Source organism: Vanessa atalanta, chromosome 11, assembly GCF_905147765.1.
Source record: "Vanessa atalanta chromosome 11, ilVanAtal1.2, whole genome shotgun sequence".
Lineage (NCBI taxonomy): Eukaryota > Metazoa > Arthropoda > Insecta > Lepidoptera > Nymphalidae > Vanessa > Vanessa atalanta.
Window position 1 is genome coordinate 10,637,215 of NC_061881.1, and position 20,589 is coordinate 10,657,803.

The 20,589-nt window shown below is 37.3% G+C and overlaps 1 protein-coding gene across 7 annotated transcripts; it reads right to left on the bottom strand.

The window, feature by feature from the left end:
- Window positions 1-79: 79 nt before the first annotated feature.
- LOC125067370 (heterogeneous nuclear ribonucleoprotein R) lies at window positions 80-20,052 on the bottom strand. 7 transcript variants are annotated; one of them, XM_047675922.1, is made up of 16 exons: window positions 19,739-20,049; window positions 19,116-19,321; window positions 18,750-18,861; window positions 16,782-16,975; window positions 14,757-14,884; window positions 11,775-12,016; window positions 9,545-9,680; window positions 8,647-8,780; window positions 8,480-8,569; window positions 8,242-8,391; window positions 7,568-7,713; window positions 6,639-6,733; window positions 4,825-4,967; window positions 1,932-2,076; window positions 1,026-1,074; window positions 80-959 (listed from the first exon to the last, which is right to left on the bottom strand). In XM_047675922.1, exons 3-16 carry the CDS (start codon window positions 18,858-18,860, stop codon window positions 809-811), a joined length of 1,914 nt encoding a protein of 637 aa, XP_047531878.1. In that variant the 5' UTR covers window position 18,861; window positions 19,116-19,321; window positions 19,739-20,049; the 3' UTR covers window positions 80-808. The 7 variants fall into 7 exon arrangements, with proteins under 7 accessions (XP_047531878.1, XP_047531879.1, XP_047531884.1 ...); XM_047675923.1 differs by adding an exon at window positions 4,050-4,109 and having other exon boundaries at window positions 820-1,074; window positions 19,739-20,052; XM_047675924.1 differs by lacking the exons at window positions 80-959; window positions 1,026-1,074 and adding exons at window positions 1,444-1,481; window positions 4,050-4,109 and having other exon boundaries at window positions 19,739-20,051.
- Between the last annotated feature and the right edge of the window lie 537 nt (window positions 20,053-20,589).

A 20,589-nucleotide genomic window follows, 5' to 3' on the forward strand; every position in this document is an offset into this window, starting at 1 on the left:
AGTAGGTAGAGCAGTGGGTATCGTAATATACGTATGTACATAGGTGTTGATAATGCGTAAGCAAAAGAAAACAAGCACGTAATAAGGCAAACACAGTTTTGCAAATTTATTCCACATATTAACTGATACAAGATTGATACAAGTCAGAGTTCTAACAGTATGGACATGCTATGTGGTCGAAATACAAAAAAGTTTAGTACAGCGATAATAATAAACATTGCAGAAATCCTGAACTTTACATTACTACTTCTTCACACTAATGTATTTTAAAGGGAAATATGTAATAAAAATAAAGCAAAAAACTAAAGCAGGAACACAGTTGGGAAATGTTATCGATTACAGGTGTTTTTTATTTTAGCCGTAATTGATAGAGTCGTCGAGTTCAATTCATTCCATAAATTCTTTCTCGTGTAACCTAAGTTGTAAGTTTGTCAAAAAACAACAGTCAAACTCCTTATAATATAATAATTACTGCTAAAATACACATCACATCGCAAAATGCGTTCGCAGGAATAAAATATATCGAATAACATGTATTAAAAAAAACAGACAGTCGACGGGTCGGCGACCCGACGCGCGACCGCAAACAGGCAACCGCGGCCGCGCGCCCTCACAAAAATAAAGTATATATTAAATATATACGGCTAATACGACAGTGAAAACATAAGCATAACGGGAAACTTACATTCGAAACATTTCATAACGTCCTACTTTAAGATTTTTACGGAATCGTCGCGATACAAAATCGAAAACGTGAAAATCAAATAAAAAAAACACATATATAGAAAAAAGTGGAACGATCCCCCCGCTAGGGCGGGCGGACCGGGCGTAAACGTAACCGTGAACCGCTGCGGAGCGTGCGAGGCGCGGTGCGCGGGCGAGGTGCTCCCCTGCGCAGCTTGTAGTGTCTCCGGGACAGGGGCTCGCGCGCGCGGCGCCCGGCGGCGGCGCGACGGCGCGGCGGCGGCTAGCTGCCCGCGCCCGCCCACCCGCGCGCCGCCGCCGCCGCCGCGCCCAGCCGCCGCTTGCTCTCCCCCCCAGCGTTCTGCTGACCCCCGTCGTGTTTACGTTTACCTGCAACCGAACCCACGGCCTCACGTCACCATCTTACCGCATTTGTGCAAATCAGTATAAACCATCGAATCGGTTCACCTGATTTTAATCGATTAAACTTTTGAAAAGTGATGTACTACATACTACTTATGTAAATTGGTCAGTAACAAAATGATCTAATAATTTGATATTATTCACTATACAGAGATGAAAGAATACATGATACCATTAAAATTTTCTAGTAAAATACACAAATTAAACTATATAATCTTCCACAAACTTTACAATAAAAAAAATTTGGACTCGCAAATAGGCTGGTCTAAAGTTTGTGGAAGACCTATGCAGGAACAGGATAAAGGAAAGGAAAGGGTAGGATAGTTACCGATAAATATTTAAGAATCCAGATTACACGCAAACCATTAAACATGCTGAAACGAAATAAGTTGTATCAGGTAGTGAGCTGATTACAGTGGCCATCCGAGAGAGTCCAAATATTTTTTAGTAAAATTTTGAATTTTGTCCATTATATCGCTACTGTATTAAATCTATTCAAATGTGAAACAATACAGTAATCATAAGAAATAAGAATTTTTTTAGTAATTTAATTTGAGCAGAAATATTTAACTTAAGCTAATTAAAGATTGGATCAAAAGAAAACTCTTACACTTGTTTTGAATTTTTAAAGTCCTTATAACTATTAGCTTTTAGTCAGTCTATCTATGTGGAATAGATCAAAGATATATTCCACATAAAATGTTAAAGGAATAAGCGGCAATAAAAAGGAAGGACAATATTATGATTAACAATTCTGATGGTAGCTTTGTAAATACAAATAATCAATAATTATCATCTTAGATAAGACAAAAGTTTTTACGAACCTGGTAAACTTGGCTTGGCGCGCGGGTTGCCACGCATGGCGCTGGGCGTGCGGCGGCCACGAGCGGCGCGCCGCGCACCACCACGGGCCCCAGCCGCGGCCCCGCGCCGCGCCCAGCGGGCGCCCGTCCCACATGACCCAGCCCCCTGCACCCAATTTACTGTTACCCATCTCGTAATACCATCACCCTCGCCTTTCGTTTGGTACCTCTCAAGTTCGACACTATTAACCGATTGTTGAAATGCAGAGGAACAAGTTGTCAAATTACGACAGCCTTCGTATCGAATACAAAAGCAATTATTAACTAATCATATATTTTTTATATGATCGAAATTTTACAAGTTGTATGGTTAAGGAGCAAAATTTCTTTACAATTAGCTCTTTCGCCATATTATTTAAAGCGACATTTTCACAAAAGAACGCTTCTGCTACTATGACAGCGCAGCATTATTACCAAATGATTTATTGTGCCTGCCTCTGAGAGTTCGTGTTCAAGTCCCTAAAAATGTAAAAGATAATGGCAAAATGGTTTTTCAGGATGTAACCCCTGGGGTTTTTGAATTAAAACGCTTCAAAAATGTAATAAAATTATGATATAATGTCTAAATCGGGGATGATAGATTAAATATATGAGAACTGATATTCGAACATTAGCATTATTGTTGTTTTTTAATAATGCTGTTGCCAAAAATTCATAGACATTCTACGTTCTTGCAGAGCCCTGGATATATGTTTGGATTTTTCGTTGAAGGATAAGTTTGGCCATCAGTGGCCGGTTCTTATCGGTAGAATTCCGAACCGGTGATAGCTTCAATTAATATTTTGTTTAATGACGATTCAAAAGACTACATGAATAAAATATATTTTGATTTTTGATTATAATTATTTTTTGAGCACCGAATACATATATAAGCAACTTATATATAATATAAGCAACTTATCAGTTAAATGTAGTTTATTCTCTAGAACGCTGTAATTCAGCGGATCTTAATTGACTAGAACAAATCTATACCTATATTTCCGAAAAATATACCTATTAATATGCAATTAATACCAACCAAACCACAATTTGATATAATTGTAATTTGATGGTTGCAAGCTCTCTAACAAATACACGTATCGAAGTTTTTTCATCATTGTCACATATTTTTTAATAAAACATAATTATAGCATCAATTTGCCATATCTAACCATGCACGTTTGCATCTCGTTCTAATGAAAACAATCGAAACCAAACCGAGTATAAATCGTGAAATGCAGGTTTAAACGACAACACTTGAGAAGTACCAGTCTGAAGTGAGGGTATACGATTACAAGGTTGGTAACATTAATAGACATTTTCATCAACAGCCACCATCTTTGTTCTACAATCACTAACAATACTCATCTATAAGACATCTAATTCTACCAAGACACTGGTGACTATTGATGATTTATAGATAATAAAAAAACAACGAAAAATAATCTATAACTGTAAATATATTTTTATAGATTAAATGAATAAATTTTGTCAAATTAATTAAATAAAGAAGTTCACTGTCCATCGATGTCTTATCAATGAATATTCAATATCCAGAATTCTCAGAAAGGTTTGAAAATCAATCGATGAACATAGAATTCAACAATAATCATGACATCGAGAACGTATTTGGTAAAAAAATAAATCATAAATACATCTATATTCAATATATATATAAAAGCTTTGATAGTGTAATCAAACGTCTTCCATATACATAAAAATAGTTTACATTTGATATCGTAATATGCGTCATCTGAGAACAATCACACAAGCAATTGTTTTTGTTTATAATCTTCAAAAGAAATAATGTGTGAATATTCTCTTCTAAATCTAAGACATCATGCAGCAAATAAATAACTGCTTTAACTATATAAATATGTAGATATTACACGAGATACAAAATATGCTAAAAGTATTTCATGGATGTTTTTATCGATAATAATGTACTAAGAAACAATCAGGTACCTACTTCTACGCTACGAGTAATTACTCACATACTTTACGAGTGAAAATTACAACAGACTCTAAGGTTGATAGCTAAACGTAGACAAACAACCGATGTAAAATACTCATAATTGTCTATATAACGCAGACGGGTACCTGAATGCCTCCAGTTAGATCGTAGTAAAGCGAGTTGGGCCCGAGAGCGAGCTCGTCGTCCTGAGTGAGGCATTTACCAAGCGGGTCAGTAAGTCTTCTTAACATATTCTCTACCTCGTTACAACAACGAGAAATTTAAAAAACGTTACACGGGCTGTCCGATTTACGAAAACGACATTCCTGATCTAAGAGATATGCGGGGGTGGCCAAGCTCCAAGCGTGTTATCGGGTTAGTGACAAAGCGAGCGAAGCGAAGCACTACATGAGGAATGGTAAGCGCGGGATGATGCTAAGCGAGGCAAACGTGTAATGGCAACTGAAAACAACAGGGAGAGGTGAGTCGGGCGCGTTAGTCGGAGTGGCCGCAGCCATGCAGACCTGATGGTGCGATCGCCGACAGCCACCCCGCCCCGCCCAGCTCCCTCGGCCCGCGCGCCCCGCACCGGGCTCCGTGGGCCGTGTGTGCAGTGTGCACTGGCAGCAGCAGCTGCGCACTGCGCACTGCACACTGCACACACGCGGTGCCGGCGCGCCGGTGCGGGCCCGCGCCGCGCCCCGCCGCCGCTATCGATCACCACCGTCAGGCCTACACACTACCGTCTTTACCGAGTCACTGACTCCATTCTAGGATGGGAATCAACCAAAAATAAAACAAAAAGTGAAGAGTAGATGAAAAATTTGGCAAATCAAAAACCGAAAGGTAACAATGATGAGTACAGCGTCTAGTGACTAGTAAAATAATATGATAACATTAGTTAGTGTGTGTGGGACCCACCGGTTGCGCTCTGTTGGGAGGCTGGCGGACGGCGGACGGTTGCGGTGGCCCCGCGTAATCAAAATAGAACTCATCGTACCGGTAAAATGGCTCATTGTAGCCACCTCGGTAATCCCCGTACCCGTAATAGTCGTAATCATAATCTATAAACACACAACACAGGCCTTTTAGAGGCTAAGCTAAACTAACGCTAACTTACAAGCTACCGTAGGCTGGCGGTATCCGAGCCTCTGCAATACTCGACACCGGGCAAACATTTACATACGAATATCTCTGCTAGGAGGCTGTGCACACGGGAACTCCACCTGCTTCCTTAGCTCACTCACAAACCGCTACGCACTCGACGTAGTCAAAATTATTATCGACACACGGAAAAAACATGCATCTTCAAGTGTCTAATTTTCATCTATGGCAAATATTTCTCAAACATGGATTCTTGTGAAAACAAACAATTTTGAATTTGGAAAATGTTTGGTTGCTGATTTGCATTTCTCTGTCCCACCACCAAAACCTATACTGAAAGCGATGTAAAACAGATGATCAAGTTGAAATCTCAAAGATTGGTGTCGAAACGCCGCGGTACCAATGACAGTGATTACATCATGTTGAAGCATGCACTCGGGAGTCTGTTAAGGTTGTTATTACATAAACAAAGTTTAGCCCTCTCGTATACACGTAGACTTCACTTTAGAACAGTGTTTCGTTTCTTCTACGTCTTTAGTCCGAAACCATGCAGAACCTACTTAAACCTAGCTCTCATTAATTCTAGCCTATAAAATAGCGTTATGAAACATGTGAGTCGGTTCGCGATAACACACTGAAAGTTATTTTATATACTTTCCGTGGCTAAATCAATAGCAACGGAAACTACAGTGTATCATCGCAACCTGATTTGTTAGTAGGGGATCAGTAGCAAAGTTTGCGTGTGCGCGTGGAAACCACACCGTGTACACTTCATGTATGTGTGAAATCAGATCCTTTCGAATCGAGAAATAGTGAAAAAATATTAACTTTATTTTAATTACTACAAAATATATTTTTTTATAAATATTTCTTCACACTTCTCTCCCTTGTCCGAATTTCGAGCTCGCTAGCTAGATTGACTTTTTCTGATGATTAAGTTTTATTATGCCTTTAAAATTGGTTTTTGGACTATTGGACTACAATTAAGTGGTTTAGTCTCTTTTATTTTTAGCAAAAACAAGAAATATTGAACGAAACAATTACTACGATATCAAACATCCTGGGAGTCATAAATTTATAGCAAGATGTCCTTTTTATGCTTTAAATTATATTTTAAAAAATGAAGATAGATTTGTTCACAGAAAAGAGACATTTCTAAAAGAGCATTCCCTTAAAACATGTTATGGTTTGATCAAGGCCAACGATTCAGCCTCACATCAATAAATGTCGTCAGAGGGGTCGGAGACACGTATAAAGAGTCACAAAAACGCAGGTGTGAATATGGCAGGTGGTAATCTTTTATAAGAACATATGACGTAACAGCAGCTGGGACTATCGCAAAAAACATCTGTTCGCAGAGCAAATCTCATACTTTTGTGAATTTAACATACGAAAATGAGATGACGCGTGCGAATATCGCTCCAAGCAGAAAACTCGTCGGTCAGTCCCTCGCGTGCGATCGAAAACAATTCTAATATCAGATCAGCTCGATCGTTAACGAGAAACGTATGTAATCATTTCGTTCAGCCGAAGTCATCGAAAAGTCGATCTATCACAGCGAACATGTACGCATGAGTGTGTGTGGCGTGTGGTGTGTGGGTGTGTGGGGCGCGGGCGAGCGCGGTACTGACCGTAGTCGCCGCGCGCTTGCGGCGGGCGCGGCTGCGGCTGCGGCGTGCGGCCGCGCAGCGCGCCGTGCACCGGCGAGCAGCTGCACCAATCAAATCTGACATTACACAACGATACGTTACCCACCGCTAACTGCGCTGGCGCGGCGCCGGCCTCGCGTTGGCGGTGCTCTCGTTACGTACTCGACCGGCACGACTTTACCATTACGTTTGTAATAAAACCGAGGAACGAACAACGTATAAGCAAAATTTAAAAAAGATCTTGTCAATCAAATATTAAATTTATAATTGGCTCTAATTTGAAAACTTTTTTAAATATCAGTTGCATTTACTTTTGTCTCTAAATTTTCAATAATGATGCAAATATTTGATGAGAGAAAACTAATGACGAGTAAAGAATGAGTAATCCTATTATTTCTAAAAACATTCCCCACGAATCATTGGATTCCAATGTTTAAAATAATTAATTTAATTTAGATCCTTCACTACCTACGAATGTCTAAAAGTGTCTTAAAATTAAAACTCCGAGACGACCTAAATAAATGTTTCTATATGCCTAAAATACAATTCTAAAATAAAATAAATTAAAGAACTTGTAGAGCGGTCACGGTTATCATAAAGTAAAAAAAATATTTAAATATTTAAGCCTTTACATAAAATAATTCATAAAAAAATATACTAAAATATTTTCTTGGCACCTTCCAGTCCAGTTAAATTTGAGTATACGTGTACACCCTGCTTCTTTTATGCTGAACCTGTATTTAGCTCTACAAGAAAGGACACAGGCCAATATTCTGACAATAAATGATCACCTTTAATTCTACCAAATACATCTATTAGACGTACCGTACAATTTAAGCATTTAATACACATCAATGAAAATTGCAATATCTAGACGTAAGGTGTAAAATTGAAATATAAGTCGCACTCACCCGCCACGGCCGTAGATCATTTGGGTCATCCGACGTTCACGCGCACGCAATATTTCCTCTTTCTTCTTCTTGTCTGAAGGGGGTTTCGCCAGCGACACCTCCAAACGAGCGCCGCCCATATCTTTTCCATATAATTCTTCCATCGCCTGATATTAATGAGTATTATCAATTTGTAGTTATTTGTATCTTCTTAGGTTACGTTTATTGATAACATCATTTATGATCTTAGCTGCGTCTCCACAAAAGGAAAATTAGCAACTTTCATGATGTCGACACTCATCGGTGACAAGTATCTGTAATTGCTTTTTGCCAACAAAAATCGTTAAAATGTGAAGTTATTGTTGGACTTTCCATAGAATTACGAGCAGATCAAACACAAAACTGCCCATTTCAGTGAAAACATAACTTAACCCTTGTAAGGCGTTACTATGACGGATGCAAATGTCGAAATTGATTGTTACCATCGATTGATGACTAAACTAAATGCTAACTAAACCTTTTTTGAAAACAGGATTATCGGCAACTAATTGTATGATCAAACCAATAGTTCAAAGATGTAATGGATAGAAATATTCATATTTATATGTTATGTTATATTATGGGGGTTGTTTTAAACTAAAAAGAATTTCCAAAACTAACTATAAAAATTAAAAAAATTACACATTTTTAATTACCTTAACAGCACAATCTCGGTCTTCAAAATGGACGAAAGCATAATCCTTAATCTTCTTGACTCGTTCAACGGTCCCGTAACGTTCAAATTCTTCTTTCAGCGCCTCTTCCGTTATTTCTTGGGTCAGGTTTCGGACGTATAACACCTTAACCTATTCAAATATATATATTTTTATACATTTTGTTGTTATTATTTTCTTTTCTATTTATGAATCGTCAAGCGAACGACGATTTACTTACTTTACTCATAGTTTGCTCGTCGGGCTCTTCTTGAGGATCAGCCCAATCCACTATAATATCACAGCCCCATACCTGCGAAGGATCATTAGACTATTAGAAAAAAAAACACTGATATGCGAATGATATTTCACGGTATACATGTATCGTACTAGAGGTAAACAGCTCACCTTTATTCTACCAGTTCCAAGTCTACGCTTAGCTAACGACGCGGCTTTGTGAGACTCGTATTCCAAAAAACAAAATCCTCTATTTTTCTTCTTATCATCGGGCGAACTATATATAATTACTTCTACGAGTCCGGCTGCAATCATACAACTCAAATAAAACGCCACGAAGGGGCCAACGAGCGTGAAAATTATAATATAAAGCTCCCTCCAACCCTCGCTTAAATTCAATTTCAACGCTACAAAATATGAAGCAAATCAAACGATATTCCAGGAGAACATATACGGTACTGAAGAAGTCTAGAGAACAACAGCAAGATTCTCCAGTCATTACCAGTGAGCATTCTCGAGGCGGAGGCCAATCGTCAGGTTAACACTTCGTTTGCAATCTACTTCGCGAGAGGCCGCGAGGCGGCGCGAGGCGCGAGACGCGAGGCGCGAGGCGAGGCGAGGCGCGAGGCCGCCCGGGCCCGCCTCGCGCCTGGCGCCGGCTCGCGGGCCCTCGCCAACTGAATAGCATTTATTATGAATTCGACAAGGACTTACGTGCGTGCCTAGTAAGCTCCTCAAACAAATCGTCCCGATCTCGATTCTTAGGGATATTTCCCACGAATAAACGATGATTGTTAAAGGAAACCGTTACGCCAATCTTTTTCCCCTTTCGAATTTCATAATCATTCAGCTGCAAGAACAATTCGAGGGAGAATAGCCAATGGCCCGGGCCGGAGCGGCCGCGGCCGCCCGGCCCATGACTGGAGAGGGACGCGGGACGGGCGGCGGGCGGCGCGGGACGCGCGGGACAAGCGGGACGCAAGCGGGGCACCCTCAGCGGTCCACACCAAGCCCCACGCACTCAACCCAACAACTATCAACTCTTTAAGTCATTCGATTGAAACTTTACCTGTTAATTTACCAAACTCTTCCAGTATCTCCTCTTTGCCTTTAGACTTGGGAATGTTGCCGACGAAAAGTCGCAGATTCGGAACGCTAATCTTAATTCTCAGAGTCTTCCCCGGTTTTATTTCGTGATTATCGAGCTGTGGGAAAAATAATAAGGGAAAAATTTTGAAAAATGGGTTTCGTTTCGGATTCGTTCTGGCCGAACTGCGATCGCGGTCGGTTCCGATATCGGTCGAGCCGGCGCCGGTTCCGGCGCTTGATGAATTTAGCACAGGTCTGCGACCGCGGACGCGACAGGCGTGAGCGATGATGTCGGTTAGAGCCAATTGTGATGAGTTAACTGTACTTTGGATGATAAGCCAAAAGTGTTTTACGGAGCAAAGAGGAGAGCCTGAGATATATTAAATTCTCAGCCGGAGAACTTTTTGAAGCCAATTGAAAGTTAACCCTGTAAGTGGACCGTTTGATGAAGTGAAAATAAAAAAAGCGAGTACAAAGTGTGGTGGTAACAAAAAAAAAATGAAAGCAACTTAAAATTGAACGAGGTGCACAGTAAAGAACGGGATGATATCTCAGGAAAAGCGAGGCTAGATCAGATTACAGGTGTTATGTTTGCACATTTAAACAAATTCAGTGATTACATTTATATGAGGAGGTGGCCATATAGATCGTAAGAGAACAACTTCAATACAAAGTTTTAAGTTACATATTTGAGACGTGGAACGTCACAATAGTAATGCAAATTCTCGAATGCAAGATGTTCGTTAAGAGAGCAATGTATAGGACCACCGCCAAGGGAATATTAATGACATGCTCTTTAAATGATAAAAGCTTAATATCTATATATCCCAAGTGTGACTGTGAATACGTATATTCATCAGGCAAAGGATAGCGTCTTGCAAAAGTACCGACGAGTGATTACACTACAGTAGTTTTGCAAGTGACGCCACAATTTGAAGACTTCGGTTGTGGGGATGAAATCATCATTCAAAAACTAATTACAATTAGTAATAAAAAAAATAGCAAATTCTCGATATTGAAAATTATGACTATGTGATTTTTTCAAAAAATATTTTTTTTTATATAAGTATATTTTTTAATTGAATAAAGGAATTGAATAAAGGTTTTAAGGTCCGGTTTCAATGTACGTACTTATAATGTATCTAACCGAGTTAAGGAGATATCAAGTAAAATATTATAGCAAGTTTTGTATTTCGTGCAATTGACTCAATATTGGGGCCAAAATATATTATTGATGATTCCATCGAAACATATTTAAAATATACAAATGTACGAAGTCGCCAAATTGCGGTCAGCTAACGTGCTGTGATTCAGTTATTTTTCAAGGATTATACTTAAACATTCGGCGAGTCACCTGGAAAGTAGATGTCAAATTAGAATTTAGTTTCACTTTGATTCTTCACCAATTAAACAGATGTAGGATATATCATTCAGTTTAGACACAATTTAGTGTTACCAATTAAGTTATTTCATGTTTTATGTTCTGCGATAACACTGTGCAAGATATGCGTATCGGTACAGATGTGCTTTAACATCCATATTGTTAAGAAGGTTTGTGGCAACAAATGTTCATAAATAATTACTACTTCATATAAAGTCTAGTACTAACTACGTCCGGAGTCTCCCGACTCGCAACGTTTCAGGACTATCTACCGATTCCAACGAAATGTCTAATATTATTATTGTTAGATTAAATTTATTTATAATTTATCGATCGATACAATATGTATTCAAGGCTAGATAAAACTGTACTTATCAAGATGCAACATCGACATCGAAAGCGGAACAAAATGAACGCAAATGCAGGCAAAAAGTAACAAAAAATTGATATTTAAAGCCTAGTACATTTAAAACAGCGCGTTGTTGCCACCAACCTTATTTCCTCTTAGCGATTGAACCTTACGTTGAAGCGCTAAGCGGTTTCGAAAGTGGTAATCATTGTACGACTTGTAGGACGGATCTATTCACTAAAAATAATATAAAATCATTCATCTTTACCATCTAAAAGTAATTATTACCACTTTCTAGAAACAAAAATTACAACACCCATATATAAATAGATACCCAATACTCTGAACTTATTTTTTCTCTCTTAAAGTTTAAAAATGAAACGTAAAATCAACGAATAACCAGACTCGTCATCGGTCGCCTAGTACTGCTCGGCAAAAGAATAAGTTCAGCGGTCCCGGGACGGCGGCGCCGGTACCCACCTCGTGCACGGCGCGCTGCGTGGCGTCCCGCGTCGTGAAGGTGACGAAGGCGTACCCGCGGTTGGTGCCCGTCATGGGGTCCATCATGAGGCGCAGGTCCCAGATGGTGCCGCAGCGCTCGAACAGCGGGATGAGCTCGTCCTCGTACATGTCCTTGGGGATCTTCCCGCAGAACACCTCGCAGCCGGCGCCGGGCGTGCCGCCCTCCCAGCCCGGCGGCGGCCCGCCGTATTTGCGCTGACCTGCGGGGACGCTTTGCTGTCTCTCGGTTCGTGCTACGGGCGGCTCTGGGACGCGAGGAGCGCCGATGCTTATGACTGATCACCTCATATTTTAATAGAAATTGCAACCCAGATCTCAGTCACAAGAGATGTATTGATCCTAAATGATGTCAATGAGGTGATCGGATACATAATGCTGTCTTCATATATAATAGATAGAGAGAAATCGGTACTTAACTAAACACCGCTAAACGTATTTAAGTAAGGCTAATGATCTTTTATTTGATAATCTCAGGTTTTTAGCACTAACTTGTAAATAATGTTTCAATTTAAAATATTTATAATCCCAGTGGCAATCAATTAATTTGAGTATTAAAGTCAGAATGCAACATGTTTCAACGCTTGTCACGCAATGGTTAATTATTGTTGATGCGTTGCGCTTATATTATTAATGAAATCAGTTCTCCCGCCTAATTAATTCGCTAAAACAAACAAAATACGCAAACACCGCGTGATTCATGAGCCGTTTCCTTTTCACTCGATAAGACTATTTTTGCCAAACAAATATCAAAAGTATTTTTAAGTATTTATATGAAAAACAAAAACTAAACGCATACAATTGACAAAGTAATTGTTGACGACAGGGAGGTTTCTCCTAAATGTTACATATAGAAAGCGTTGCATTCAAATAAACGACTTCAAATTTTGCACGCATCGCGTTGAAAAAGCTGTATTTTAAAATATAAAAATTGGGTGTCGGTTTTAATATTATATTAAACTTAATTCTTATTAGAATATTGTTAGAAATTTCTAAATCTAATATGATATTTTCAGTACGAATCCATTTTAATCGACCAATTTCTATCTTTGCACAGTATACTTTAGTCCTACCTTTCGGTATAATATATATTTTTCATGTTAAATACTATACTTTACGACGATTTAAGGTTCAAGTTATAAAAATGTTATATATTCCAGTAATCGTAAAGGTGGTCAAGACATCGCAGGCACGCGATATAGTTGATGCAATCCGGTGCATGCATCTGAACTGGTTTAGAAATCAAGCCGATATTATGTTACATTTGTATCGGGTTCAAATATATACTATAATTGTCACATCGTCCGTGTGAAGATATCAAAATATTATTTCAACTGGAAAAGCAACAAGCGTTTCCAGTAAGATTTTCGAACGAATTTCTGAATTTTTAAAATTTTGAAGGCAAAACTGTATAGGACGTGATGCCCATAAAATTTCCAGATTGATTTTGAGTGCAACATTCAAAATGTAACGTGCGAGTGAAACTTTTCCATCGCAAAAAGTTTCACTTCTGTAACGTACCCTGAGTCAACAATGATATAAGCTATTACTCAAGCCGAGTATCAGAGTTCATTAAAAATAAAAGTGGTTCCGCGTGATGCGCGCACATCTATCAAACATACATAGTAATTTATATCGTCGGTTCTGTGATATTAATACCACTGTGTAATAATGACAGCTGGTTAGAGTCCATTTTTTTATTATATAGTTAGGCAGACGACTATATTAATCATTCCTCATACCACTTTCAAAACTAAGATACGTCCCTTGAGCCTGTACTTACACTGGCTCACTCACTGTTTAAATCGAAACAACAACATTAAGTATGACTTTGTCGGTGCAATATATGATCACTGGGCCACAGAGGTGTTTCCGTTTTGACAAATATGTAATTTGAATTTATCGACGTTATCTATGAATGCTTTAGGAGTGATCAGTTGAACAATGCCGTGTCTTCAAACACACTACAAAACTATACACATGCTAAGCATCGTTCTATAGAGATCGTATGTTTTACTGTGACTATTACGATTATTTCTAATGAACTCACTCATTGCTTAACGTTAACGCACGACTAGTGATTTTAAATAATACAATCAACACCTCGTTTAAATCTACCTATACTATTTTCATATGAGGTCCAAATTTCCCGATACATTTTGTGCCAAATGTGACCATTTCTATAATTTCTAAGATGCATAGTACCTTTTTAGTAAGTTACCTCCACTTGAAAAGTGGCTTTACTAAACAAAACTATTTCTCAAGCCATCCAAGCTTTATTCTGCGTGTTTCAAATTCACTTACCAAAATAAACAGAGCGGTAATATCGCGATATCGATAATTCTATGCTTATGAAAATAATTAATTGGACAACTCGAAGATAGCTTACATAGCGTGCGTTAAGTAATAATTGCATAGATAATATTTGTAACATTTTATCGATTTGAGATTTAAAAGTACATTATAATACTTGGTAATTAAAGATAAATTGAGTGTATGTTTGTCACACGTACACGTGTACACGTTATGTGTGCGTAAACGAAAAAGAGATTTATTTTAGCATAAACGTAGGTAATAATATTCATTGACACTTTTCCTTTTAAACGTATGCTTAAAACTACATATATCTTGAGAGCCAGCCGTTCCAATAATATATATTTATATGAGCTGCCCGTACTATAGTCTACCGAATAGTCGGGGTAAAACAAAAATTTTATTTACTCGACTGCAGCGCCATTCACCGGGTCCCATAAAAACTATCCAGGGACCCAACTCAAATACACACACACACACACACAAATCATCGAAATCGGTCAGACCGCTTAGGAGTTGAGTTAACTGAACTTCTAAACGATCAATCTTCTGTATGTATGTATGTAACTACATACGTACAGAATATATATACATATATAAACACGAGCATATGATGAGTACGTATCCTACCTGTCGTCACGTCTAACGTGTAACCGGTCCTCTCCAAGATCTGTTTGATCTTCTCTTCGTCGGGTCCTTTGACCTGGACAGTGGAAGCCAGCGCGGGCGCGCCCTGCACTCCCGCTCTGCTTTTCTGTCTGGAATAACGATAGTTACACAATTATATATGTATGTAGATACGATTATACACAGATAGATAATCTTATTAGAGTCCAATTAAACGTTAAGTGAGAACCGCCGCCCCCCGCCCTTCCGCAAAAAAAATCTTTTAAACGCATCTTCTATTCTACATATTTATAAGCAATTTTCATGAAATTCTATATTCATTGAAAGTATACAATTTTAGTTTTTGTACCTATATAACGTAAAAAATATATACATATATATCTCTTACGTACTTGTCGTGTCTTGTCTGGATAAAACTTGTGTAAATAAAAATTATCCAATTATATTGTTTAAATGTTAAATAACATATATAATCTATATCATAATATATATCATACATATGCAAACTTTGAAAGGAAATAGAAATGAATGTTTGAAAATATTAAAGCGAAATCGTATATAAAGTTAACACTTCCGCTCGGGGCTCGACACTTCGCCCTTATGGCATACTCGCTAACCCTTACGACACGCGTTCACTAATTGGGAAACACTGTCTTAGTACTTATGTCTGTCTATAAAGAATGCATACGCAATATACCATCGCATACATCACAATAACACTTTTCATTAAATAAATGTATAATACATATATGTACTGGAAACTGACGTTAATGTTGAGGGCGATCTAAAAATTAATCAGTTAGACTAACATGTGTTATTTTTATTATATATATGTATATCAGGAAGATGGATGAGGAAAAGGACCATCTGATGGTAAGTGGTCACACCATAACCACCACACGGTCACGTTAAAAAGTATGAACGACAAAGGATATGAATGCGCCGTCATTCATGGGATCTAAGATATTATCTCTAGTGCGTGTCATTACACAGGCTCAGTCACCCTACCAAACAGGGGGCTAGACAAAGTGTTGTCGACAATAAGTGATTTCGAACTTCGCTTTCATCTAAATTATTCAATTCAACGCGTCAATTGTTCATCACGTGATAACTCGAATATATTTGTCATTTCCATACATTATTGATATTTCGTGTGCGATGAGTGATTATAACCCAACACGATAAAATAGCAATATTATTTTGTTATATTCGTTCTGATATCATGTACAACACAATCCGACACCATTACCGAATTCTAGTAAGAATAAGAAAACTCATTTGAAATTCAAACTCGAATACGTTCGAAATTTGAAACAAAAAATTAAATATAAAGTAGGTTACATATTATATCAAAAATATAACAGTACCTCGGGGAAAATAATTCACTATCGAATTTATAAAGTTAGTGAGTAATACTTCAATGGAATTTTTTGTTTGCTTTGTCATTCCTTGTGGCTCTTTGTACAAGGTTGCGTTAAAACTTATAGGAGCTTGCAAATATGCGTCACACGCCGCGAAGAGGATAACGAACACATGTAATCTAATCTTGCACTGTATGAATCGTCGCAAAGTATTACAATTCAATATTCATTTTTCATATTGCATTTAATTACGAAAAAATCCTGATATAAATACGTTTAATTAATTAATCGAGTGCTACGCGTTTGGCTGTGCTGTATGTAATGTATGTATACACGTAAATTCCTGTCCTAAATGTTAGGTACATATTATGAAGTCACAAACTTTTCGTCATATTGCAGATTTTGAAATTATCAACTTGTCAAAGAATCATCAACGATGCCGCAGTACGATCACGAGATGCAATGCGGCAAGTAATCTGCAATTCAACTAGATGGCAGCACTCGTTCATAAAAATCATCATTTCAATTCAAACTGCTGCAGTCCGCAACACGGCCGATAAGTGTCAAATCAATTTTTCAAGATGACCCAGATACTGATCGGACAATTTGGCCATCATCCAATATTAAGCAGGGATGACAAATGCGAAAAAAAAAAAATTGTACTCACCTATAGGTTTTCATGACTCCACATAAATAAGCACTTTTATTAGATACATGTTCGAGATTTGAATCTAAAAATTGTCCAAGAACACTTAAAGCACCGTCGGATGGAAATTCTTTTAAGGCATCTAACGCACGCTCGTCCAACTCTGCGTGCGCTAGCTTTCCAGTCTTATAAATATCGTCGAGCTTGCTTGCTACCTGAAAAAAACAATAAACTTCGCTTTACTCAACATCAAAGGTTCAACAGCCAAAAAGTTATTTAGTTCTTTAAAGATTTCGCAAGTCACTAGTTCGAACCTTCTAAACTCGATAAGTGCGAAATCGACGCTGATAAGAAATGAGACGTGAGTGTAAGAACGTGTCTTCAGATAATAACGATTGAGAGCGTCCTCAATAAAGTTCATAATTAGTCATCAAAGCCTCATAGATCGTGTGTTTAGAGCTTTATCTGACCACGGAACTACCGCGCAAAGTTATATTACAAACTCAATATTTGGTATAAACTATAGTCTAAACATTATGATTATGAAGTTCCATTTTCGAAAACATCGCTTACTTTCGACATTTTTTTATTAAAACTTATCAAATGCAGAGAGACGCGAAGTAAGAGTGAGATGGCGAATATGTAAAGACAACATAAATATAGTCAAAGGCGACAGGCTTAAATTTTTTAACATTACAGGAAGCAGGCGTGAGTGAAGGTGAACCACTTGCAAGATTTAATACCAGTTAACCAAACAAGCTTCAGTTATAGGCCAGGAGTGATGGTGTTTCATCATTTTAATTATAGTAATTACAGGGCTAAATGTAGGATCTTTTCACTCTTGTCTAACAAATATAAGTCTTATTATTAAGGCCGTAAGGATGTCAATGGTATAACTGCATATATCAAATTTGTAATTATGATTCCAGAAAAACATAATGTATCTTTAAGTTACATATATAACTTTTTAAGTCATTAAAACCTAATGTCTTTGCCCTTGCATGTTATTATAATTTTTGTATACAGATATGTTAATCTATTTAAGTGTCATGGCAACAATGTCCAATTTAAAATCCTTAATAAGAGAGATAATTTCATATCAAGGGTCAATATAGCTAGAGAAAGAGTAAATCCATTTCAAGATTATCCAAGAGAAGTCAGGTAGGTCATATTGTAATAATATTTATGATACAAGTCAAAACATTGTAGATAATTTCAGGTGTGGCAATGTATTAAGTCTAAAATATAATCCCATAAATACTTCTAGCTATGCGTCACATTTGATAAAAGAATTCCAAAAATTTGCCACCACAAGTCATTCATACAACCAATTTTTTTTGTAATTAAAAAACAATAAAAGACAATTCTGCCAACATATCATATTTTAATTTAACAAAATATATAATAATATTTTTCTTATATGAATCTTATTAGAATTCAAATTTTTCGATTGAAATAAACTAATTTATAACGTTGGCAATATTGTAAATACTTATATGAAATTCTATTATCACAGAATTAAAGTTGAAAGTGAAAATTTGTACTGAAGACGCCTATTTAATGCAGTTAAAGTTTGCAATTTATTAAATTACAACAGTTTAAAATTTTAATATTTAAAAGTAGATCAATAATACCTATTAATATATGTTATTACAAATTATTTAAATATTAAATAATTTAAATATTATTATATATGGCTTTGGGATGTTTTCAAGTTGATGAACAGCGGAGAAAAACTTTTAATAGCAATATGAAACATATAAAAAAGAAAATAATTATGTATAAACTGTTCTATAAATTATTTGAAATATTAAATACTTTATGACCTCCTCGGATATAGTTATTGTAAATAAAATTTTTTGTTTCAGTGTAACTCGTTGCATTATGAAATTAGTACAATATGATCTGGACTTAAAACTATTACTAAAGTTATTTACTCTAAAAGCTTAATTATATAATATAGTCATGTTTTACTATAAAAGTGCTCACCTTTGTGTCCAAGCCATATTCTATAAGTTTGTGGTAATCTGGTGTCCGGCCAACATCAGAGTCCTTCCCGGGGACCTCTTCTAGGGATATTTCTCCATTACCCTCCGCCATTCTGCACAATTATTAACTTTTTGAACACGCACTACACTCTTGCACAGCTACGCACCGACTTCAAAACTTTCAAATTAACTTTATAATAACCAGCTTGTTCTAGGTTGAGCTCTCAGAGAGCTTACTACAGAATGCAAATGATGTCATATCGAGAGGGCAAGGAATACGAAACAATGCTACACATACATCACCAAATTATTATCTTAATTTGATGACTTATAAACAACTAAATAATTATGGGAGAACAATATTTACCTTATTTTACAATTTTTTGTAATTTTGGAAGAAAATGACAACTCTCTAATTGTCCGAAAAACAAAAAAACAAATGATGTTCAAACATAAGAAACTGTGAAACAATAGGATAGTGCACTCCTCATTCCATCCGGGTAAGGCGTAATTTCAAAAAGCGAATGCGCGGGTCATCGCATTCTTCTAGTGATGTGAAACAAATTTTTGAGCCTAAAATAAAAATTGAAATTATAACATAGAAGTTAACAACTACACTTAACATAAAGGATGCGAAATCCGGCGGTCAATGACCGAAATAACACAGAGTATATTCGAAGAGAACTTTTAAATTGTTAAACACAACACTTTTTAACGAATAATCACTGTAAAAACACTTTTACAATCCTTCGGTATCAAAATACAAACACAAGTAACTTTCCGCGCATAAAACTTTGGCAAATGCGAAACTGCAATAAGTTGAGAGTGCAACTGCATTGCACTCGATAAGAACCGGCCGGCGCGCGCCTGAATTTCCAAGAAGATTCCAATTAGAATAAGCACATACGATGCCAGAAGATAGAAAACACTATAACACACAATCACTTTGCAATATAATTAACCTGGAACACTGTACACAAATATAATTACCTATTAATTTTGCTAGTTGGTGGCCGAGACAGATATGGCGGCACCGCGCGACGTCAACGTGACCGCCAGTACGGGGTTCTCATAACGACGCGCGCGGGACATGCAACGAGGAGTGCATTCAAACTTTGAAAGACAAGTAATGTGTTCAAAAAGTTGTAAAGATCTCTCTCTGTTTTCAGAATTAATGCGACCGCAGCGAGTAATGGGATATTTTTATTGCACAGAGAGTTTTTGCAATGATTGCGAATAATTTTGAATGTGAAAGAGCGCGGCGCGTCGCGCAAGGCTGCCGGCCGCGAGGTGAGACAGGCTAGCGGCAAGACGGCGGCGAGTGAGAAGCCGAGAGCGAAGGGGGGAGGGTGTTGCAACCGGCGGTGCAGGCGTGCAGCAGCGACGACGCCGCACCGAGCTCGCTTGCATACTTGCATATACACTCACACTTGCAAACCCTCTGACCTTCGTTACTTGTAAGTCGTAATCGATTCACTGTAAGAGTTTTGCCTTTGTTACATATAGTTTCTCTGAGAAACTTTAAGTAAAACATTAAAAGTTGATAACTTACAACAACTACATCGCCACTTACTAAAAAACACAATTAAAGTTTTTTTTTTTATGTGACATCAAACATACTTTAATTAAAACAAGTATCAGTATCACCGGTTTTATCCAGTAAGATTCTCATAAATGCAGAAATAAATAAATAAATACCTAATTAGAAATTGACGACTAATAAAATACTAACTTCAAATAAAAAAATAACTAATAGCCTTATATTCAATATTATCTATTTTTTTATTGTTCTTTTTAGATATTCTATTGTACAAAACGCATAACAAACGACTCAAAAAATC

Bases quoted from the DNA above. Each gene is read 5' to 3' on its own strand.
- LOC125067370 (XM_047675922.1), bottom strand. From the start codon at position 18,860: ATGGCGGAGGGTAATGGAGAAATATCCCTAGAAGAGGTCCCCGGGAAG. The intron at 8,781-9,544 runs GTAAAGTTTCAA...GTATGATTGCAG, and splicing joins AGAGTTTGGTAAATTAACAG to CCGGACTCGTAGAAGTAATT. The intron at 7,714-8,241 runs GTAATTAAAAAT...CATTAATATCAG, and splicing joins ACCGAGATTGTGCTGTTAAG to GCGATGGAAGAATTATATGG.